Source organism: Myiozetetes cayanensis, unplaced genomic scaffold, assembly GCF_022539395.1.
Source record: "Myiozetetes cayanensis isolate MyiCay16 unplaced genomic scaffold, myiCay2020 scf1, whole genome shotgun sequence".
Taxonomy (NCBI): domain Eukaryota; kingdom Metazoa; phylum Chordata; class Aves; order Passeriformes; family Tyrannidae; genus Myiozetetes; species Myiozetetes cayanensis.
In genome coordinates this window covers 49434893-49453432 of record NW_026086604.1, presented here as the reverse complement: position 1 = coordinate 49453432, position 18540 = coordinate 49434893, and the positions used below count along the sequence as shown (strand labels likewise).

At 38.2% G+C, this 18540-nt stretch overlaps 1 protein-coding gene across 3 annotated transcripts in view; it reads right to left on the bottom strand.

Annotated features, from left to right (window-relative positions):
- Positions 1-18540, bottom strand: part of ARHGAP28 (Rho GTPase activating protein 28) — a 723491-nt gene that overhangs the window by 652764 nt on the left and 52187 nt on the right. For all 3 annotated transcript variants that reach the window (XR_007627579.1, XM_050306222.1, XM_050306233.1), the window contains exons 5-14: positions 16896-17053; positions 13216-13381; positions 13011-13102; positions 11603-11680; positions 8178-8340; positions 6923-7005; positions 4060-4257; positions 3213-3356; positions 1357-1511; positions 638-702 (exon numbers count right to left, since the gene is read on the bottom strand). Coding sequence is in view for 2 of the 3 variants with exons in the window: in XM_050306222.1 (XP_050162179.1) it covers positions 638-702; positions 1357-1511; positions 3213-3356; positions 4060-4257; positions 6923-7005; positions 8178-8340; positions 11603-11680; positions 13011-13102; positions 13216-13381; positions 16896-17053 (1302 nt within the window). In the remaining variant the exon portion in view is untranslated. The remainder of the gene's footprint in view (positions 1-637; positions 703-1356; positions 1512-3212; positions 3357-4059; positions 4258-6922; positions 7006-8177; positions 8341-11602; positions 11681-13010; positions 13103-13215; positions 13382-16895; positions 17054-18540) is intronic.

Below are 18540 nucleotides of genomic sequence, written 5' to 3'. Positions count from 1 at the left end.
AACAGACTTGAACAGAGCATTCAGAATTTTGGTAAGAATAGAGAAAGAAGAGAGCCAGGATTGTGCAATATCAAATTTTGACCTTCAGGCCAGAAACTTGTGGGGCAAGCCACTGTTGTTGTTATTACAAGAAGTGTCACTGCATGAAACACAGAAGAAGACAAAAGCCCTACTGCAAATAATTTGCAATCTAAATAAAGCATAAGTATAGAACATCCATAGGTACGGGGAGGTGAATTCTGAATTCTGTGTTTTTTATTAGAAGGAGGTTAACACTTGGGTACACTGAGGAAGAAATAGGTCTTGGGAAAAGGCTTGACAACAAGATGGAATGTGCTCGCAAAAGGAAGACTAAGGATCTCTTAACCATGGAGAAATGCTGAGTTATGAGAGAGGTAAGCAAAAGGTCAGATAATTTTGGCAAGACTGTAAGGGGTGCTCCTGTGGGGTGCCCCTCCAGTCACACTGGAGTTGGAGTAAATCATGGCATTTGTTTTAACAGCTTTTGGGTCAGGCTCCTTTTCTCTAAATGCACTGGAGAGTAGGAGCGACCCAGCTGTGTCAGAACTGTGCTGCCCCGAGGTGTTTTAGGAGGTTAAGGACATTCAGAATTAAATTTTTGAAAAATGAGACCTACCTATATTTCCTCCAATTTCATGTAAACTTTGGATCTGGCCTCTCATGTTCTGTGATGATCCACGGCTAGGATGGAAAAACAAACTTTCAGTGTGTATTTCTGTTATAACCACTACCTTATCACGCACCATCTATGGTAAGCAGAAGTGTGATATCTTTTCCCCTGTGAACTGCCTTATCGAAAGCAGGAGCTTCTACCAACTGGAACCACTGCAGAATACTGTATTTGCTACAGAGGTAGTTTACTGCATCACAGTTAACTAAACCTTCTATATTATTTATTTGATGTTATATTTATTCAAAGAACAAAATTATGTGGCAACATGGGAAGACTACAGAAAAGACTTTCAGATACAATTTACGATTTCCCGTAATCGTTAATAGTTATTACCTTACAGAAATAAAAGCATTAAAGACTTATGGACAGATGTAAGACAATTCTTTTGGGTTCTCTATGCAGCAAGTCTATAAAATATATGTTTAATGTACATTTTTAGTGGTGTAAAAGAGGACAGATTGATTCTATATAGGAACTAATTATTAAGTAAAATTAAAAAAATTAAATCAGATTAAAATTTATCTGTTCAACATAACCATAAATTAGCAATTTTAAATTAGAAAAAGAGTTCTTGTAACACAATGAATCTCTGAAAAGGGAACAATCCATTTATAGTTCTGACATTGTCGTTCAGGAAAAACAGAATGTTCTGCTTTACCCACCTGTTTTCACAGTGGAATCGAGCCAGGATGTCTTTGGCTTTTGTTTGGCTGTTGAGTTGAATTGCCATAGAGACTTTTGAATGCAGTGGAGCATAAACTCTTATCACCCCCTCGGGTATGTCAGACTGCAGGTATGGGGGAAAAGTGACAGCTCCCTAAAATCAATATTCAATAGCATAAGTCTAAGGCAAATATTACTCTAGCTCCATTTCAGAAGCAGTTCTGCAACTCTTTTGAGGTTGCTTGCAAAAATCAGTGTCCTGCACTCACTTGATTATTCAAAAAACATTATTTACAGTCATACAAATGCAAATTTGTAGACACAGTATAATGAGATGCAACACAAAGGCCCAGATTCCTTGGTAAGTATCACATAAATGCATACAGAGTAAAACCTTTGAATTTTAAGCTATTTCTGTTAGCATTGTTCAGTGAGCCAACATCTTATGTAAAAACATATAAAAATTATTAGGAATATCTGTTCTTCCTTCTAAAGATGAAATTCTCCTGAGGCATAAAAATCCAGTTCTCTGTTTCCGCTTTCTGTAGCTTCAACTAGACTGAAGTGTGTGTACAGTAAAATATCAAAGTACCATATGGTTTCTGTTAATTTGAAATTTGACCTTGTGTAGGGTTCAAACTATCATCTATGATGCTTATGCTTTCTTCCATGATTAATGGTGGATAAATCAATTAGCAAGGTTTGCATTCCAGTTCTAATCCAGTTAATACCATGCTGAGCAGAACACAATAGTCTCTCCAGTCTCTATCTCTGTGTAATTTAGAACATCTGAGACCTGGGGATTGTATTAAGTGCTCTCAAAATTCAACTCAGTTATCCAAACAGAGTTTGCCTCCAATTTACCCTTCATATTTCAGCTACCTGCCACAGCTACCCTTGTTTTTATTAGATGTAAAGCCAATTACTACGATCAATGGACTTGTCTTCCTGAAGGTGCAATGACCACAGTAATTGACTCTCCTCGGAGAGAGAGCCTTTCTGTGTTTGTTCCAGGCTGAATACAACTTTGCAACACAAAGTAGTCTACATGACCAATTGAAACAAACTTCTCTGTCTCCATTTGCATCACCAGTATGTCTCCTACCCACAAATATATATTGGTCAATGCTGGCAAATAAATTCTCCAGAAAGCTGAATTAGCATGGACTCACAATTCATACATTACATTTAGTTTTCTACTTTTTTTCCCATACATTCCCTTCCGCATTTTCTCTGTTGTCTGCACTAGGCTGCTCATTCTCTATTTTTTATAATCTCTTAATATCACTCCTTCCTCATTTGTCTTTTCTTTTTCTTCAAGACTGTTTTTAAGTAACTATAGAGTCCTTAACCATTTCCTTAATTACTTCTCTTACAATTCACCAATTTTCATTCTTTTAAACATCCATGGAGGACTCTAAAGACTTCCTCTGCAGGTTATTAATGGTAGTTACTACATGAAAATACTATATATAAGCTGCTATAGTGACTGTATATGTTGTGCATGTAGACACAACATTCTTTATTGCCCAAATTATATGTTGCACCTAATATGTAATTATTTTAGTTGACTATCAAAGCAGCATACCTCAAGCAACCTCCTAATCTCCATATCTAGGCAATGGAGAAAAGTTGGTGGCTTTAAGATCTTCAAAGAAAGATCTATCAGATCCTTCTGATTTCCTATCAGATTTTCCTAAGTTGGAACTGCACCTGGAACCCTGGAAAGCCTCAAAAGTACCGACCTCTCCCCTTTGACTATACAGGGAATAACAACACAAACTACTTCACTGGGCGCTTAACCTTTAGACCCAATTTAGGTCCCTATGGCAGGCAAACTATCTTTTTATCACACCTCTGGTCTTTCAGGTCTCTCCCGTTCCATGGTCTTTCTCCTTAGAAGTTTTCTCACTCCTTTGTCAAACATCAGCTGTCTCTTGCTGTTGCTCATCGCTGCCTCATTCATTTTTCTCACTTGGGAAATCAGGAAAGATGGGACCTAAAGGGAGGAAACCAGAATATAAGAATATATAGTCATTTCCCCCCCAAGATTGCTGTTGGATCTTTAGAAAGGCGTCAAATTTTAGGCAGCAGAGACCCTATTTATTCCTAGAAGATACATGCAAATCGTAGTTGTCTCTAGCAGCCTACCGTTATTCCTTCAGTGACACTCTAGATCTTCTTTCATGCCATATGAAACCCTTAGGGATGTTTAAAGTTGCAGGAACTTCATTAGGAAGTAGTCTTTGCAATCCTCCTCATACCCTCATTTTTGAGGAAACAAACTGAGACTGTCAAAACCTTCATGCCAGCCTTCAGCAGCCCAAAAAGTAGTACACACTTTTGGTCTCATATTGCCATGGGCTAGACTTTAAACAGACATTTAATCTCATTCAGATTTACACATATCACCTAGACATCTAGATTAAATCACTCTCTTATGCATTATTCTACATAAACAATGGTGTGGGACAGGGCAATTCATGCTAAAATAGATGACTTAGGTAAGTGAGGTAACTCTCAATCCACAGATATCTGTCACCCTATCTCATTCTGGACGTAGAAGACTTCAGCCAGTTTTCGAAGAATAGCCAACTGTTTCTTCTTGGAAGGTCAGTTTACCCTGATTTCTACAGAGCTCTTGCATACAGCAAAATACTGGCCTGTATTGGAGCCCTAGAGAGGGAACCAACATTACTCACTGTCCACAGGATGTCCTGGTACCGAATTAAAAGCCGCACGATGTGTGCTGTGGTGGCAGCTGCTTGCATTTCTTGTTGGTTTGCACGTTTCCCTTTGTAGATGAAGAGGTTTGGTGCAACAATCATAGAAACATTCCACAAATTCATCTTGTTTTTCCCTTCATTAGCAACCACCTTCTTCAGGAACTGAAGAAAGGCCTGGAAAAAAACCCCACTTGTTGAGTCTCATGAAATAATTTGCTTCTGAAATGCAACACTTTCAATTGCACAGCATGTCTGGCTCAAAAGCTGCTATAATTGCACTTCAAGGTGAAATTTAGGGTTTTTGGGTTTTAATTTGGATTATTCTCCTTGGTACAACCACCTGAGTCAATCAAAGAGGAACAGTTAATGCTATCTAAATACACATTAATAAATTATCTATCACTTAGAGCATAATCCCAAATTTGCAGGTTAAGTACAGTGTCTACACTAAGGCACTGAATCCTATAGTGGAGGAAAGATGTACAGGTATTGCAAGGGAATAGTTACTTTCTTCATAGATTTCCAAGCGTCCATTTTGGTGTGTCTGACCAATGCTTTTTATATCACCATCACTAGGGTGATCAGTCTTTTCTTCAAATGTGCACCAATCCCAAATGTGATTCGAAAAATTTCTGCCAGCTACCCCCAAACTTTTATTTTGGGATAATGAAAACAAGAAGAGTTCTGTTGTTGTTCACTGATGTTACTTCTGCACATGCATGGCAGAGTCAAAGCAAACTCATTTCCCTTTTGGGTAGTTTATTCAGAATTTTGCTTGAGTGACTGAATAGGATGGATTGCAGCTGTGATTAGAGTTGGGGACTACCAATGAGCCCTTTTGCAACACTGTTATGGTTTCAGCTGGGATAGAGTTAATTTTCTTCCTAGTATTTGGTACAGTGCTGTGTTTTGGATTTAGGATAAGAATAATGTTGATAACACACTGATGTTTCAGTTGCTACTAAGCAATGTTTACACTTAGTCAAGTGTATCTTTAGTTTCTCAGGCTGCCCTGCCAGTGAGAAGCCTGGGGATGCACAAGAACCTGGGAGGGGACACAGCCAGGAGAGCTGATTCCCACTGACCAAAGGGATATTCCATACCATATGGCGTCATGCTCAGTATATAAATGCGGAAAAACTGGTCTGGGACTGCTGCTCAGGGACTGGCAGGGCATCAGTGATGAACACTGGTGATCAGTGGTGAACAACTGCATTGTGCATCACTTGTTTTGTATATTCTAATTATTTTATCATTATTATTTTCCCTCTCTTTTCTGTCCTATTAAACTGTTTTTATCTCAACCCATGAATTTTATTTTTTTCTATTTTTCTAATCCATCCCACTGGGCGGGGGAAGAAGTGAAGGAATGGCTGTGTGGTGGTGTGCAGGTTTTGGCTGGGGTAGAGTTAATTTTCTTCACAGTGGCCAGTATGTTTTGGATTTGTGCGGAACAGTGCTGATAATATAGAGATGTTTTTGTTATTGCTGAGCAGTGCTTACACAGAGCCAAGGCCTTTTCTGCTTTTTTGTACTGCCATGCTGGTGAGGAAGCTGCGGGTGCATGAGAAGCTGGGAGGAGACAAAGTCAGGACAGGTGACTACAACTAACCAAAGGAATGTTCCATACCATATGGCATCATGTTCAGTGTATAAAGCTGGGAGGAAGAAGAAGGAGGGAGGGAACTTTTGGAGTGATGGCATTTGTTTTTCCAAATAACCATTGTGCATGATGGGGACCTGCTCTCATGGAGATGGCTGAACAAAACTCCCTGACATTGCAATTAAAACATTTTTACAAACCCAAGAATTACAAAATAGAAACTACGTTGGAAAAATTTCTAAAATCTCATCATATATAGCAAGTAGAGATACACAGAGAGTTTTCTCATCACTTCCATTTTTGTAAAAAAGCCTCGTAATAATTAAGACTACTCCTCTAGCATGTGTTTTCCATATGCAGCTCTATATCAAAATGTACTTTGGTAGCAGAAAAAAATTCTTTACAGAGCACTAGTAGATAATCTCCAGATGCTTTAAAGAGGGTTGTTCCTGTCCATTACTGTATATATAAAGACAGGTAAAGAAGGCACCTGAACTCATAAAGTTATACGTAAACTCACTAGGGCGAGACATTCAGAGGTGGGGGACCTGCATGGTCCTGACGAAATGTCTGGGGGCTCCCAGGTAGCTTGTTGCCTTAGGTTTCCTTTATGTAGAAACAGGCCTGAAAATGCAAGCAATGTCCCCTAGGGTCGGGACATAGTTGCAGTCAGATTTGAGAGCTCCCAAACACCAAAAATGCTTGTAGCCACCGTGTTTGTATCAGGAAGTAGTACACGTGAGTGGGCATGGGTTTGTAAGACCAGCCATCTGAGGATGAGATCCTGATATCTGTGCTACAGATACATGTTTTAACTTTGGATTATTTCCAGTCTGGTCCAGTGCCCCAGAAGCCCTTCAATACTGGGATTGGACTAGGCAAGCTCCTTGAGGGCAGCTTCTCATTTATATTCATCCTGGAGAATTTCATTTATACAGAAAACCCAGAAACTGGACTTTCTTTCTCCAAACTATGTGAACTATGTGAGGAACATGCTTATTTGAAAAGGATGCCCCAGAAAAAACGATGCCTGAGACCCAGCAGTTGGATACCTCCAGCAACTGTTTCTTAATTGCTTGTAAAAGAAATGACAGCCTGGGAATTTGAACATCTTTTCAAGGAGATAATAAAAAACACGGATGAATACTTTCATGGTAAATCCTCTGAAAAAAAAAGTCTCTCATTTAAAAGTCAAAAACACCACAGATGGCAGGTGATAGCAAACAAAGAACTTACCTTGGCTGTATCTCTGTTGGCTTCAGGCAGCAGCATGATCAACAGATGCAAAGCTTGTAGCTGTAACTTGATCTTGGAGATTTCTAAGGATATGAATAATTAATATTTTTGAAATCCCAGTTGCAATGGGTTTGTGCAAAAACCTTGTGTGTCAGCAGTTCTAGAAATAATAACTACTACCCGGTTGAGACTAGCATGTTTAGGTGTTGTCTAGGAGTGGAGGTTTTTTTAATGAGTGGAGGTTTCCTCATCACCTTGGATCTTTGTCACAAGGGGAGATAAGGCTCTATAAAATTCTGTTTACATAGTAACAAGACAATATTTTTCAGTACTAGCTAGTTTTTCTTAGTTATCTGGGTATTTTTTGTAAGGAATAAAATAATTTCATTCTGCACAGACACCTCCTGTTCATTCTTCTCCAAACTGCTACGCCATTGTAACTGCATGCAGTCCAGGACTCTCAAGGAGCACATTCAGGTATGTGAAGGTTATAGGAAAAGGTCAGCTCCTTCTGCCCCTTAAACTACCTAATGGAGACACTAAAAACTTGGCTTGAAACCTTGCATAAAGTTCCTCAGTTTTCTGTACCAATTTTCCTAATTAATTCATCATCATGAGAGTTTCACTCTGTCCTAGCTCAAGTGACTTTACAGTGAAGTCATAGGTATGGTAAGGTACAACTGCATTCTTCCTGGAAGAGAAATGAACAAAATGTACTGAGAATGAGAGAGTGTATGTACACTGAAAACAAAACCTGACTGCCTGCAGCTTTCTGTGATCACACATAGCTCTGTACCAATATTCTGACCTCAGCATAAACCTTAAGTGACATAAAATAGATCCAAGAGAATATCAGCTAAAGAGCTGATTTTGAGTTTACCTTGCAGAAATTTTCATTTGTGAAACTTGTAACTGGTGTGAATCAGAGTCTATATATGAAAGTCATTGCTCAGTCATTGTTTACTCATAGGTTCCAAATTTTACACTGAACAGTTGTGTTATTCATACAACATACTTATGCTATTAGCTAAATGCAAACACTTTTTTCTATTTGTAAACAAAATCTTGCAGAAAATTCAAATATTTAGGCAATGCACTGGGCCTGTTTTTCTCACACTGGGCCTGTTTTTCTCTCTTCCGAGAGAGAGAAAAATTACATTTTTTTTCCTCTATACTTCAGAAAGAGAAAAAAAAATGTAATGTCTACTCTTCCATTTTATCTAGATCAGTCCAAACTAACTCAATTTCCACATACTTTCCACTAGCGTGATGAAAGCAGGCAGATATTCTACTGTGAAGAGTGGGCTTGGGAGTTCTCTTATAAACATTTTCAGCAGTCCCGCTGCATCATTATTTCGTACTTGGTCCCAGTCAAAAGTGTCTTCGTAAAATTTTGCCTCAAGTTCTTGATGGAGATTCTGAAAGATAAAAGAAACATTTGGCCTTTAATCATTGTTGTTGACCCAGCAACAATAATAATTTCATAATGTCATAATTTCAGAAGTCCCATTACAAACAGAATGCAGGTTTGCCCAGCACTCGAACTAAAGCAGCCCTAAACCAGTGGCAGTCTTACACCCACGTGGAGTTCAGAGCAGGTTAGCAATCAAGTTCCTGGGGGTATTTGGTAACCCAGGTTAAATTTGGTCTGCTATTGCTAGATTTCTGCCCGTGACCCTTTGAACCATCTTAAAGCACGAGAGTGTTGTGCAATGTCTTAGAACTAGAAACAGAAAACTCAGTTAACCAGGATCTTTTTAACACAGATGTTCTTTTTGTTTAAAACACTCTCCAGAGGTTCTGACCCTTAAATCCCAAAGGAGTGGTGTTTCTTCCTCACTGCTAGTGAACTTGCTAGATAGACTATTGGCATCTGAATTCATGCACCTTTAGCAAATGGCTTTAACTTTGGGTCTTCCTGTCTTTAGAAGGAAGTTTTATGTTAAAATAATTACATTAGATTTGGTCAAAATGCAGGAAAATAAAGGTATCAAATTATTACTGTAAGAAAAACCTCCACTTAATGCATAACCCTCCCCAATCCCCAAAACTCAGAAAACACAAGAGAGGTCTAAGAAATGATGCTTATACCATTTTGGGTGCCCATTTAATCCTCTTGTTCTAATATGTAAGCTGCATAATAGATGTCTGTTTAGTTCTGGGGCATCACTAATCAGTGTTCAACACACATGTGAATGGGAAATACTCAGCAAGGTTCCTAATAGGAAGAGAGTTTGGCTTCAAACCCAAATGACTGTTTGGAAAATGCAAGCTCTTAAAAAATTGTTGAGTTAAAATGATTGAAGGACGCTATTGTAATATAAGGATATCCATAAATAATACAGCTTTCACAATTATTACTGGCCAAACACTGTCTTATCCGTAGGAAGTTGGTTGCTGCTTTTTATGAGACCCTTTATGACAAAATATATCCATAGCAAATATTCAGGTTTCAGATCATGTTTTTGTCAAATGTTCTCTAACATTATGCAAAAAGTTTAGTCTGTTTCAGCAGAAAAGCTTTTAAAAATTAATTCTGTTTACCACGTCTCACATGAATGGAAGGAAATTACATATCAAATACAGTCACACATAATGAAGTAGAATGGTTGCACAAAAGGAAGTAGAAAGTCATTCAGGATTTGGCATATAATGTTACAGTCTCATTTTTACTAGCACATTTAACTGGTTGTAATCTGGGCTATCTCAGCTTCCTCTGTATTCACATCCTTTGCACATGATCCATACAAACACCTAGACTAAATTCTCTCCTGGAAACTGACTGGGAAATGTGGAAGAGAAATCCCCACCTCATCAAAAGCACAAGAGGACAGATATCTACTCCACATTATTCTGCTTAGAACTGGGGAAAAGCCGCAGAAAGAGAAAGCAAGATTTTCAAAACAAAAACATTATATATATATATATATGTATGTATATGCATATATACATACATATATATCTCTCTCCACACAGGTAAGAATATATTTTATACACCCAATTCCCTTCACCACCCCATATAAATATATATATATATGTATGTATGTATCTAAGTACTTTTAAAATATGTGTGTGCAGTTTTTTTTAAACATGATTGACCCTACACTAGACTATCATACATTTTTGGTTCACTGGAACTTTTGTTACAAACCAGATTACAGAGGAAAACTTGTATTTATTTCTTTATTCTTTGTTTTATAGAAGAGTAACCTTTAATCACTTCCATATGCCTTTTCTTTCTCCAAACAAGACTGAAATAAAGTTGGAATGCCCTCAAATCCTAATGTCATAATAATGTATGAAGGCTTTGAAGGATGAAATCTGGATATGCTTTGAAATCCATCTTGCTCGTTGGGTTGTTGAACAGATTTAAATGAAACCAAAACTCAAATAATTTAAAACTTTCATATGGGCAGTTTAATTTACCACCCAGTAAAAGAGAGAGAGACTTTATATTACATATAAAGTCATACCTTATAGTAGCTCCCTTGATATGGGTTGTGAATAAGAATTGAACAATATGCAGTACAGTGTACACAAATAATATGAAAATAATTGAATTAGAGCACAGCCCTGCTGTGTAATCTCCCTGAAGAGGTTGGTAAGATTTGAGATTGTGTGAAATAACATTTAAGCATTTGTATGAAAAAAAGAGAAAGCTGAGAAGTACAGGGCAAATTAGGAACTTCCATCTGCAAGATGGGGCACTTTTCAAGGCACCGGGTACTTTTATAAATCCACAAAGTGAAAGGAGCTGGGATACTACTGCCTATCGTTGGTGTGTTTCACATAACGTTGCTTTTCCGTGTACAGTAACTTTTTCTCATTCCCAGCCCAAGCCAGTTTAGCAGTCCCCAACATTTGTGTGGCTGCCACAATGTTGAGACTTCCTGCCTCAGAAAATAAGGCTAACTTTCTTGAGGACGACAAAGTGGGAGTAGAATGCACTATAAGGTGTTGCTTAAACCAGATCAAAAAAACCTAGGGTAAAAAAAAAGAAAAAAAGGCAAAAATGTTGGAATGAGGTAGACACTACTAAGCCCAGAAAAAACCACCAACCCAACAAAAAACACCATGTTTTCCTAATTTGCCTTTGCCAGCTCCCAGAATCAAATTAGTCTGGAGAAACAATAGCAAGCATTACTGCCCCAAAATGTCAGGTGATTCACTACCAACTATCCTGTGTTCACAGCCCGAAAACAGCCTGTAAAAATGCAGTGAACACAGGCCAAATTTCTCTCAGTTGGAAGATGAAACTGTAAGATCACAGAAGATAAATGAGAAATAAAATGCCACAGAGGTTAAAATGGCATGGAATAAGATCTTTATCTGATGTTCACTCAGTTTAGCAACTCTGGATTTCTGAAATAAATTAAAACAGAGATAAGATCTTAGCAATTTTGGATGACAGAGATAAACTGAAAGGATCCCTCAATGTTTCATGGAGAAAAACTGCATTCAACATCAAGACTGTGCTTTATATAGAACATTAACTAAAGTAAAGCAATAGACTACATGTTCTGTGCTTCACTGGTTCCCAGGAACCAATCTGACCTTTCACTGGTAGGAGAAGGAGCTAGACAGATCAGTATTTATGTGCAGTGTGAATTAATGTGTGTGATGTATTTTTTTATAGAGAGTCTACAGTCCAGAAGATGGAAAATTGGCACGAGTGTGTACCTTGACTCTGGAGGCAGATCCGGGAACCCGTAGAATTCCTTCAGTTTCCAAACCTGTTTCCTCAAGCTTGAGCAGCAACTGAAAGACAACAAAACACTCAGAAAGGAAAATAATCAAAAGCACTTAAGACTACTATTGACTTTCTTTTTCAGTCTTGGTATCCTTGAAAATAATTTGAAAAATATATATTTCTATGAAATCTGGTCATGAAAAGATGCCAGCTCATGTAAATAAACCTGCTTAATTTGTTCTCCATATTCCTGACCCTGAAATAAGGAGTAGGCAGAGTACAGAAAACTGCTAATGCAATAGGCCTCTTCTGTACTAGACTTGAGAGTTGGCTCTGCTATAGAACAATTAACACATAAACATATTAATAAAAGAGCAGATACACTGGGTAAAACACAATGGTGCATTGAAGGAAAAATAACCTCTGAGAAATGTTGAAATATGCCCCAAGGATCAGAATGGAAAGGTCCATAGTTAACATATGATTTTGGGAACTGAGAACTCAGATTAGAAAATGATCGCAGGATATTTTATTTTGAAATTTCTGTGAATAGAGGAATAAGCTTTCCATTCTAATTCTTTATTAAAAAAAAATTGACATAATTTTGAACACTGGGAAAAAAAAAATAATTTCCTAGCCTTTAATCATACAGCTCTGGATTTTCACCACCAGATCTGCTTCCTGCCCTAACTCAGATTCTTCTAATTTCCCATGGCATCTTGACAGGGGAGCTGTGGAGCTAAATGCAAAGTCATGTAAATATTCAAGTTGTGTCAGTGTTTCCCCTGACGCTCCACACCACTTTCCCTTTTGTCAGTATTTACAGGGAAATTTGTTGTAGTTCTGAGTCCATGTGAATCTGTGTAATTGCACATGTACTTGTGTCTGTGTACCTGTCTCCAAGACATCCACCAGATGTCATTGTACTGCCAAATGGTTCATATAAGTGTTGCTGTCTTGTCATACAAACCTTAGTGAGAAGTTATCACTTCTATTCTGGAAATAGTAGCTAAGTAATACATACAGTTTCAACTAATGTGAAATTAAAGCTCCTGAGAAAACTCATGTCTGCCATTTCTGTACAGACAAAACTTTGCATGGCTCTCTAGTTTAATGAAAAAGGGAAGCAGAAAGACATTTGTTTCCTAGAGTTTCCTGTGTGGTTTCATATAATTACAAAAATAAAATGAGGTCCACACCACAGATAAAACACACAAAAGGAGTAAATTTTGTCTCCTTGTCAAGAGGTTTTCAAACCACCATATACAGTCAGACAACCTGGACACACACACAAGTCTGTAAAGCCTGCATCTTCTCTTATCTGATGACTCATTTGAGTGTCAATGCAAATGATGGAGAAGCAAATCTTACTGGCCAAGCAGGCTGAGTTATACTCACTTTTTGGAAGATGAGGGGAACTTTTATTCCGGGAACCTTCTTTTGATCGTTCTCCAGCAGGACGGTGAGAGGGACTCCAAAAAGACCATTCTCTAAAAATAATAACAACAAATGTGAAAAAGAGTAAACACAACCTCGTATGCTCCTTCTTTGCAAGGCTGATCGACAGGCAAGTGGTTGCAATGGGGATGCCACAGCACAGTACCTCGTCCCCGCACTCTCTCTGCACGGTTCCTCTTCAGTTCCACCCCCAGAGCATCGTAGAAGGCTGTTAGCTCAATCAGGGAGAGGTAGCGGATCTTCTTCATGTCTTCAGGGGAGAGGTCTCCAACCTCTGTCAGTCCAAACCGGCTTTTCCGAACAATGAATTTCTACAGTAGAGATGGGTCGCATCTTTATTTGCACAAAAATTACAGGGAGTGAATTTTTGTTTTGAAGGAGGTGCCCGTATGTGATAGGAAGTCAGGTTAGGGTAGGTGGATAACAAAAAAAAGATGAACTATAGCCCTATATATTGGCCTGGTATGAGGACACTGTTTGCATCCACCTGAACATAAAATTGAGCTTCTTGCTCACCACATTCCCTTGCAGTTTGACTGTGAAGTGGTGCTGGAGCACCTCTGTGCCTGTACTGCAGCTAGGACAAATGAGTTACGTACTACTTCTTGTAAACTTTTGCCCTGTTTCAGCAGGATGCAACATTCTACTCTGATTCTGCTTTCCCCAAAATGTCTTGAATGTTGTTGAAGTAGCTGACACAGTCCACCATGGATATGGTTGTGTATCAATTTGCATAATGCTATTAATTTAGGAGGTCTAGTAGAAGAGTTCAAACTAAAGACCTGAGGAGAAACCCAGAAGCAAAATTACTCAGTCCTGATGCCAACCTGCCAATTTACTAGTATTTTTTATTACTTAAGAAGCATTTAGGCTTAAAAACAGGACTCCCAGCAGCTCAGAAATAATTTATTCAAGTACACTTGGACTAAATGATACTGAGGAATTTAGGGGCATGTGAAGATGTCTACATGTTTTAGAAACTACAGTGTCATGGACCAGAGTCAGGATTATTACCTCATGACAGACACATTTGTACAAATGTCAAAAAGAACAAATACCCATCAGTTTCTGACATAATTGTTAGATATAATAACCAAGTTACAGTAAAAAACCCATGCTTTTCAAAGATCTTTGGTATTGCATGACTTTTAAATTTAATTGTACTTCAAAAAAAATGTTAGTCAGAGGTATAAACAAACAGTATTACAAATTATCTCCTCCCTTTAGGGATCTGAGTAGAAAGCCAGCCTTTAATAATGTTTTGCTTCTGGAGATTTCAGCCCAGTCCTTCCTTTTTTTTAAACAAATTTGGACTCCCTAGGTCTAAACCATCTTTAAATGAAGCCAGCCAAACTGGTTAGGAAAAAGGCAAACAAAAAAAAAATTTAAACATACACCAGATTTCAAAACAAGAGAGCACAAAGACATCTAGATATGTAGTTTAGGACTTCCTAAATTATATTGCACATGGTCAATAGGGGTTAATAATAATTGGGGCAGAAAGAGTGCAGGGAACAGAATAAATAATGAACATGTTGTCTGGAGCATTTTAGCCCAGAATATTCCTTCCCTAGAATGGAGTAATTCCACAATTCCCTTTTGCTGAGACTTAATAATGTAACAAAAGTTGCATGCAGGATAGTCTTCTGAAAACACATGAAATACTAAAGAATATCTATGCATTTTGGTTCCAGTGATACAAGAAGTCCAAAAGCAGTCAAAGCACAATAAATCACCTTGAAAATAAGGAAAAAAATCAGATAGTACACATATATTTTCTGAGGGAAAGTGAAAAGGTATGTTTGCCCATGAAAAAATGCCAGACACTCAAAACTGATTACAAAGGGTGCTACAATGATTTTCCATGGTGGTTGTTTGACTTATAGGGTCATTATGATGTGATGCCATGGTTAGCACAAGGTTTGGGGCTGGGTCTCTTTCTTCTGTCTTGTGCCACAATTTTCTAGTGTTTTTTCCTTACAAACAGTGCTGTTGAAATATGCAGCACTGAAGGAGGTTATGCTATCCTGAAATTTAATTACTAATGTTTTGGCTAAGGACCATGTCTGATATATTTTGTGATGTTGTTTTTATGTGGAACTATGCAGTGTATTCAGATGGGCCTGAAATGCTTACTGACTCATAGCTCTGTAATATCTTTGACTAAGTCACATGGATTATGGCCCCACGCTGGGGAAACTGCACGTAACACCATGCAGCCAGTGTTGTTGAGGTGGCAGTTCTGGGAGCTGTGGGGGACATGCTATTTTATGACATACAATATCTCTGTGGAGCTCTACATACACTGTCCGTGTAGTTGATTATGCTGTCAGACCTGCCCTGGAGAAAGTATGATGTTGGACAGTCGTCAGTCTAGCCCCCCTGGCCCCCCCTGGGAAAGGAGGGACCATCCTCCAGAGCATAGGTGGCTGGTTGTTTGGTGTAACAGAGCAAGAGGTGATTTTTCTGCTGAGGCCCGTTACAGTCCGAGTCATTATGGGAAAAAAACAAATACCATGACTGACAGCAGATGAAGTAAGGGGAATGCCAACACCAACAGCTATGACTGTTGACTTTATTACAGAGAGAATCTCTCTCTGTAATGTCCTTTCTTATTTCTTGTGTACTCATGAACTCACAAAATGATGTCCTGTATGCAGAGTAGTTCAACTCCAGCCCATAGATCCGTTTTTTCTAATACTAATCAATCATGAATACACAGATCCATGATATTCAGTGTGGCATCTTCTCTTCACTCCTTGTCAGAAGTTTCCCTCCTTGGTCAGCTGCAAATTCTCTTGAGCTTCTTCAGCAAACAATTTGTGTCTGTGTGTGTTGTACTAAAGGTCAAAATCATAACGAATGCAGAAATACCCTTACTTTCCACAGGACACCAAGTTATCCCCCCAAAAAAAACCCCAAAACAACCAAAGACACAATAAAACACAGGGATTCCACACAAGTTGTGTAATCCACTTGGTGTCTTATCTTTCAACAAGGAAGCTTACTTCTGCATCTCAGCTTCTTCTTCTTTGGTAGAGTCTGAGATGGACAAATGAACGTCTGTGTGGATTATAGCAGCTTCAGATTAGTTCAGGACCTCAGGACATCATGACAGTCAGGAAATGCTTCCAAATAATTTACTGCTGACATCATACATGTCACTAAAAAGGTGGCATTTGAATCACTAAACTAATGCTTCTAGAGATGGAAGTTGTGAGGGCTGATGGAAGTAGAAAACAGATTTCCTCTACTTCATGAAATAATTCCAGATAATGACAAAACTGCTCAGTGTATGTCTGGTTGGATGATATGTAAATTTTTCTTTAACCATTCATATAGTATTTCCTATAGCACTGAATACTGATTGGAGACAGCCAGTACTGCTGCAGGACTAAGGTTTGCTTTCCTCCTTTCATCTACAGAGCAATTTTAAATCCATGGGTTAACAAAGGCAGATAATCTGTGGGGGAATAAAGTGGAAAGCAGACTAGTAATGATAATGATTGTTAGTTTCCATGCCAGTAAGTGGTTTTTATTTCTGTATGAAAAAACTGTGGATGATGCAATATTTCTGGACTGAGTTACACATATTCATCTGTGATGGGTACAAGCAAAGACCTGGCTTGGATATCCATATCAACTTTGGTGCCTCTCTGGGAGTCAATCACACGCAGTAGGCAGGCATAGCAGGCAGTCTGTACAAAGCACACATCTAAAAGGAAAGCTCGTGTATCTTAACAGACTCCAACATGCTGGGATATGAAGCAGGAAATTGCTGTGTTAAAGAAAACAACCAAGGAAATATGTGGAGAACAAACTTACAGGCAAAGCCGAGTCTTCTTTTTTGAACCTCTGATTTTTTGGCCACTCTTGGGTTTTTGGAAGGACTGCAATGGATTCTGAGAAAGAGACCTCATAAGATAGCTCTTCTGTTATGGATGGGCTGCCTTTATCTAGTCCACAGTCTAGACAGCTATTAGCTGAAAATAAGGGAAATTATATATGAATCCTGAATATATGCTTGCATTTAGTACAGAGACATTAAAAAATTAAACCAAGATGACAAAAATCTTGAGACAGTAATAAAGGAAGTGCTTCAAAGAGGAGTTTCAGTGCAAACCACAGCATGTTCCTGTTTTGTCTGGAGGAAATAACCCCTTAGAAATAAAATCCCTATTTTCATTTTAGATTATTTAACTTGTTGCTTTTTGTGAGAAAGATAGTCAAGTTGGAACTTCCTGTTTATCAGGAATTCCAAAGTTTTTGTACTCTGTCCTTGTCTACCCAAGCCAGCAAACTGTGGTGGCACTTGTCTAATGAACAATTAAAAATAAAAGGTCTTGACAGAAAAATGCTGTCGACACAGTTTCTCAGGTTACTGATGACTTATTTATAATCATAAGACATTGTGCATATATTTTATGAGGTCACAGATATTTCTCACAGTTGCTAGTTTAGTTGTGTGGCACCAAAACAGGACACAATGTACAATATTCCAGTTTGAAAAACACTATATCTACTGGCATTTATGGTAGACATTGTGAACTGACTTATTGCTCTTTAGTGAAATAAGTGGATGCAAGAAGAAAATTTTTTAAATCAGTGCAATCAAGTTCAGTAATATGCTATTGTCATGTAATCCAAAGTGTGATAACATACGTGATTCCAGTGTTGCCAACTTTCATGACAGATCTCTCATATCTCAGGTCCATTTTTAGTTTTCCCTTAAGGTCCAGCTCCTAGACTAACCCAATTGGAATATAATCATAAATTTAACTGAAAGTGAAGTAAAATTTCGTCCCCCAGGACTGCAGGGAAGAATTTACTAACATCACCCAAATGTATTCAAAAGCCATGAAAATCAGAAAGTGAATTAAAAAACATTACATATTTTATAAACCTGTGCATGCCCCATGTTTTTTGAATCATTGCATTTACAGATACAGGGACTTAAATATTTTTTGCAACACCCTGTGTTTTGCAAGTCTGATATGAAAAAAACTGAGTATGTTATTGAGTGGCTTCTGGTTTCTGAACTATGGATTTAGATTTTATCCAATAGCCAAGCCCTTTAAGATGTTTTCCATCTCTCTTTCCACCCTTAGACCTGGGACCACAGACTGTCCTTGGTAGCCCTGGGCATCTGGTTCCCCATCTGTTCCAGTACAACTGCTTGAAGAGCAGAAGTATCAGGAGAGCAGCTTTTGCCACCAAGGAAAATACCTGTGGCACTATATCCAGAGGTAAACATCTAGTTTAGTACATCTAGACTAGTTTAGTAATTTGGGTATAAATATACATTTAGTTAAGCTCTGAACAATGCTAACAGGAAAAGCTTTCAAAATAAGAGATGGACTTTCTCATGGAAGGCTGCTGACAGTTATCCAGACACTGATTAGAGTAGAGCTATTGTTTTCATTTGCAGTGCCAGTGACTGTCAGGACAAAGCATTTAAGGGATAACACCA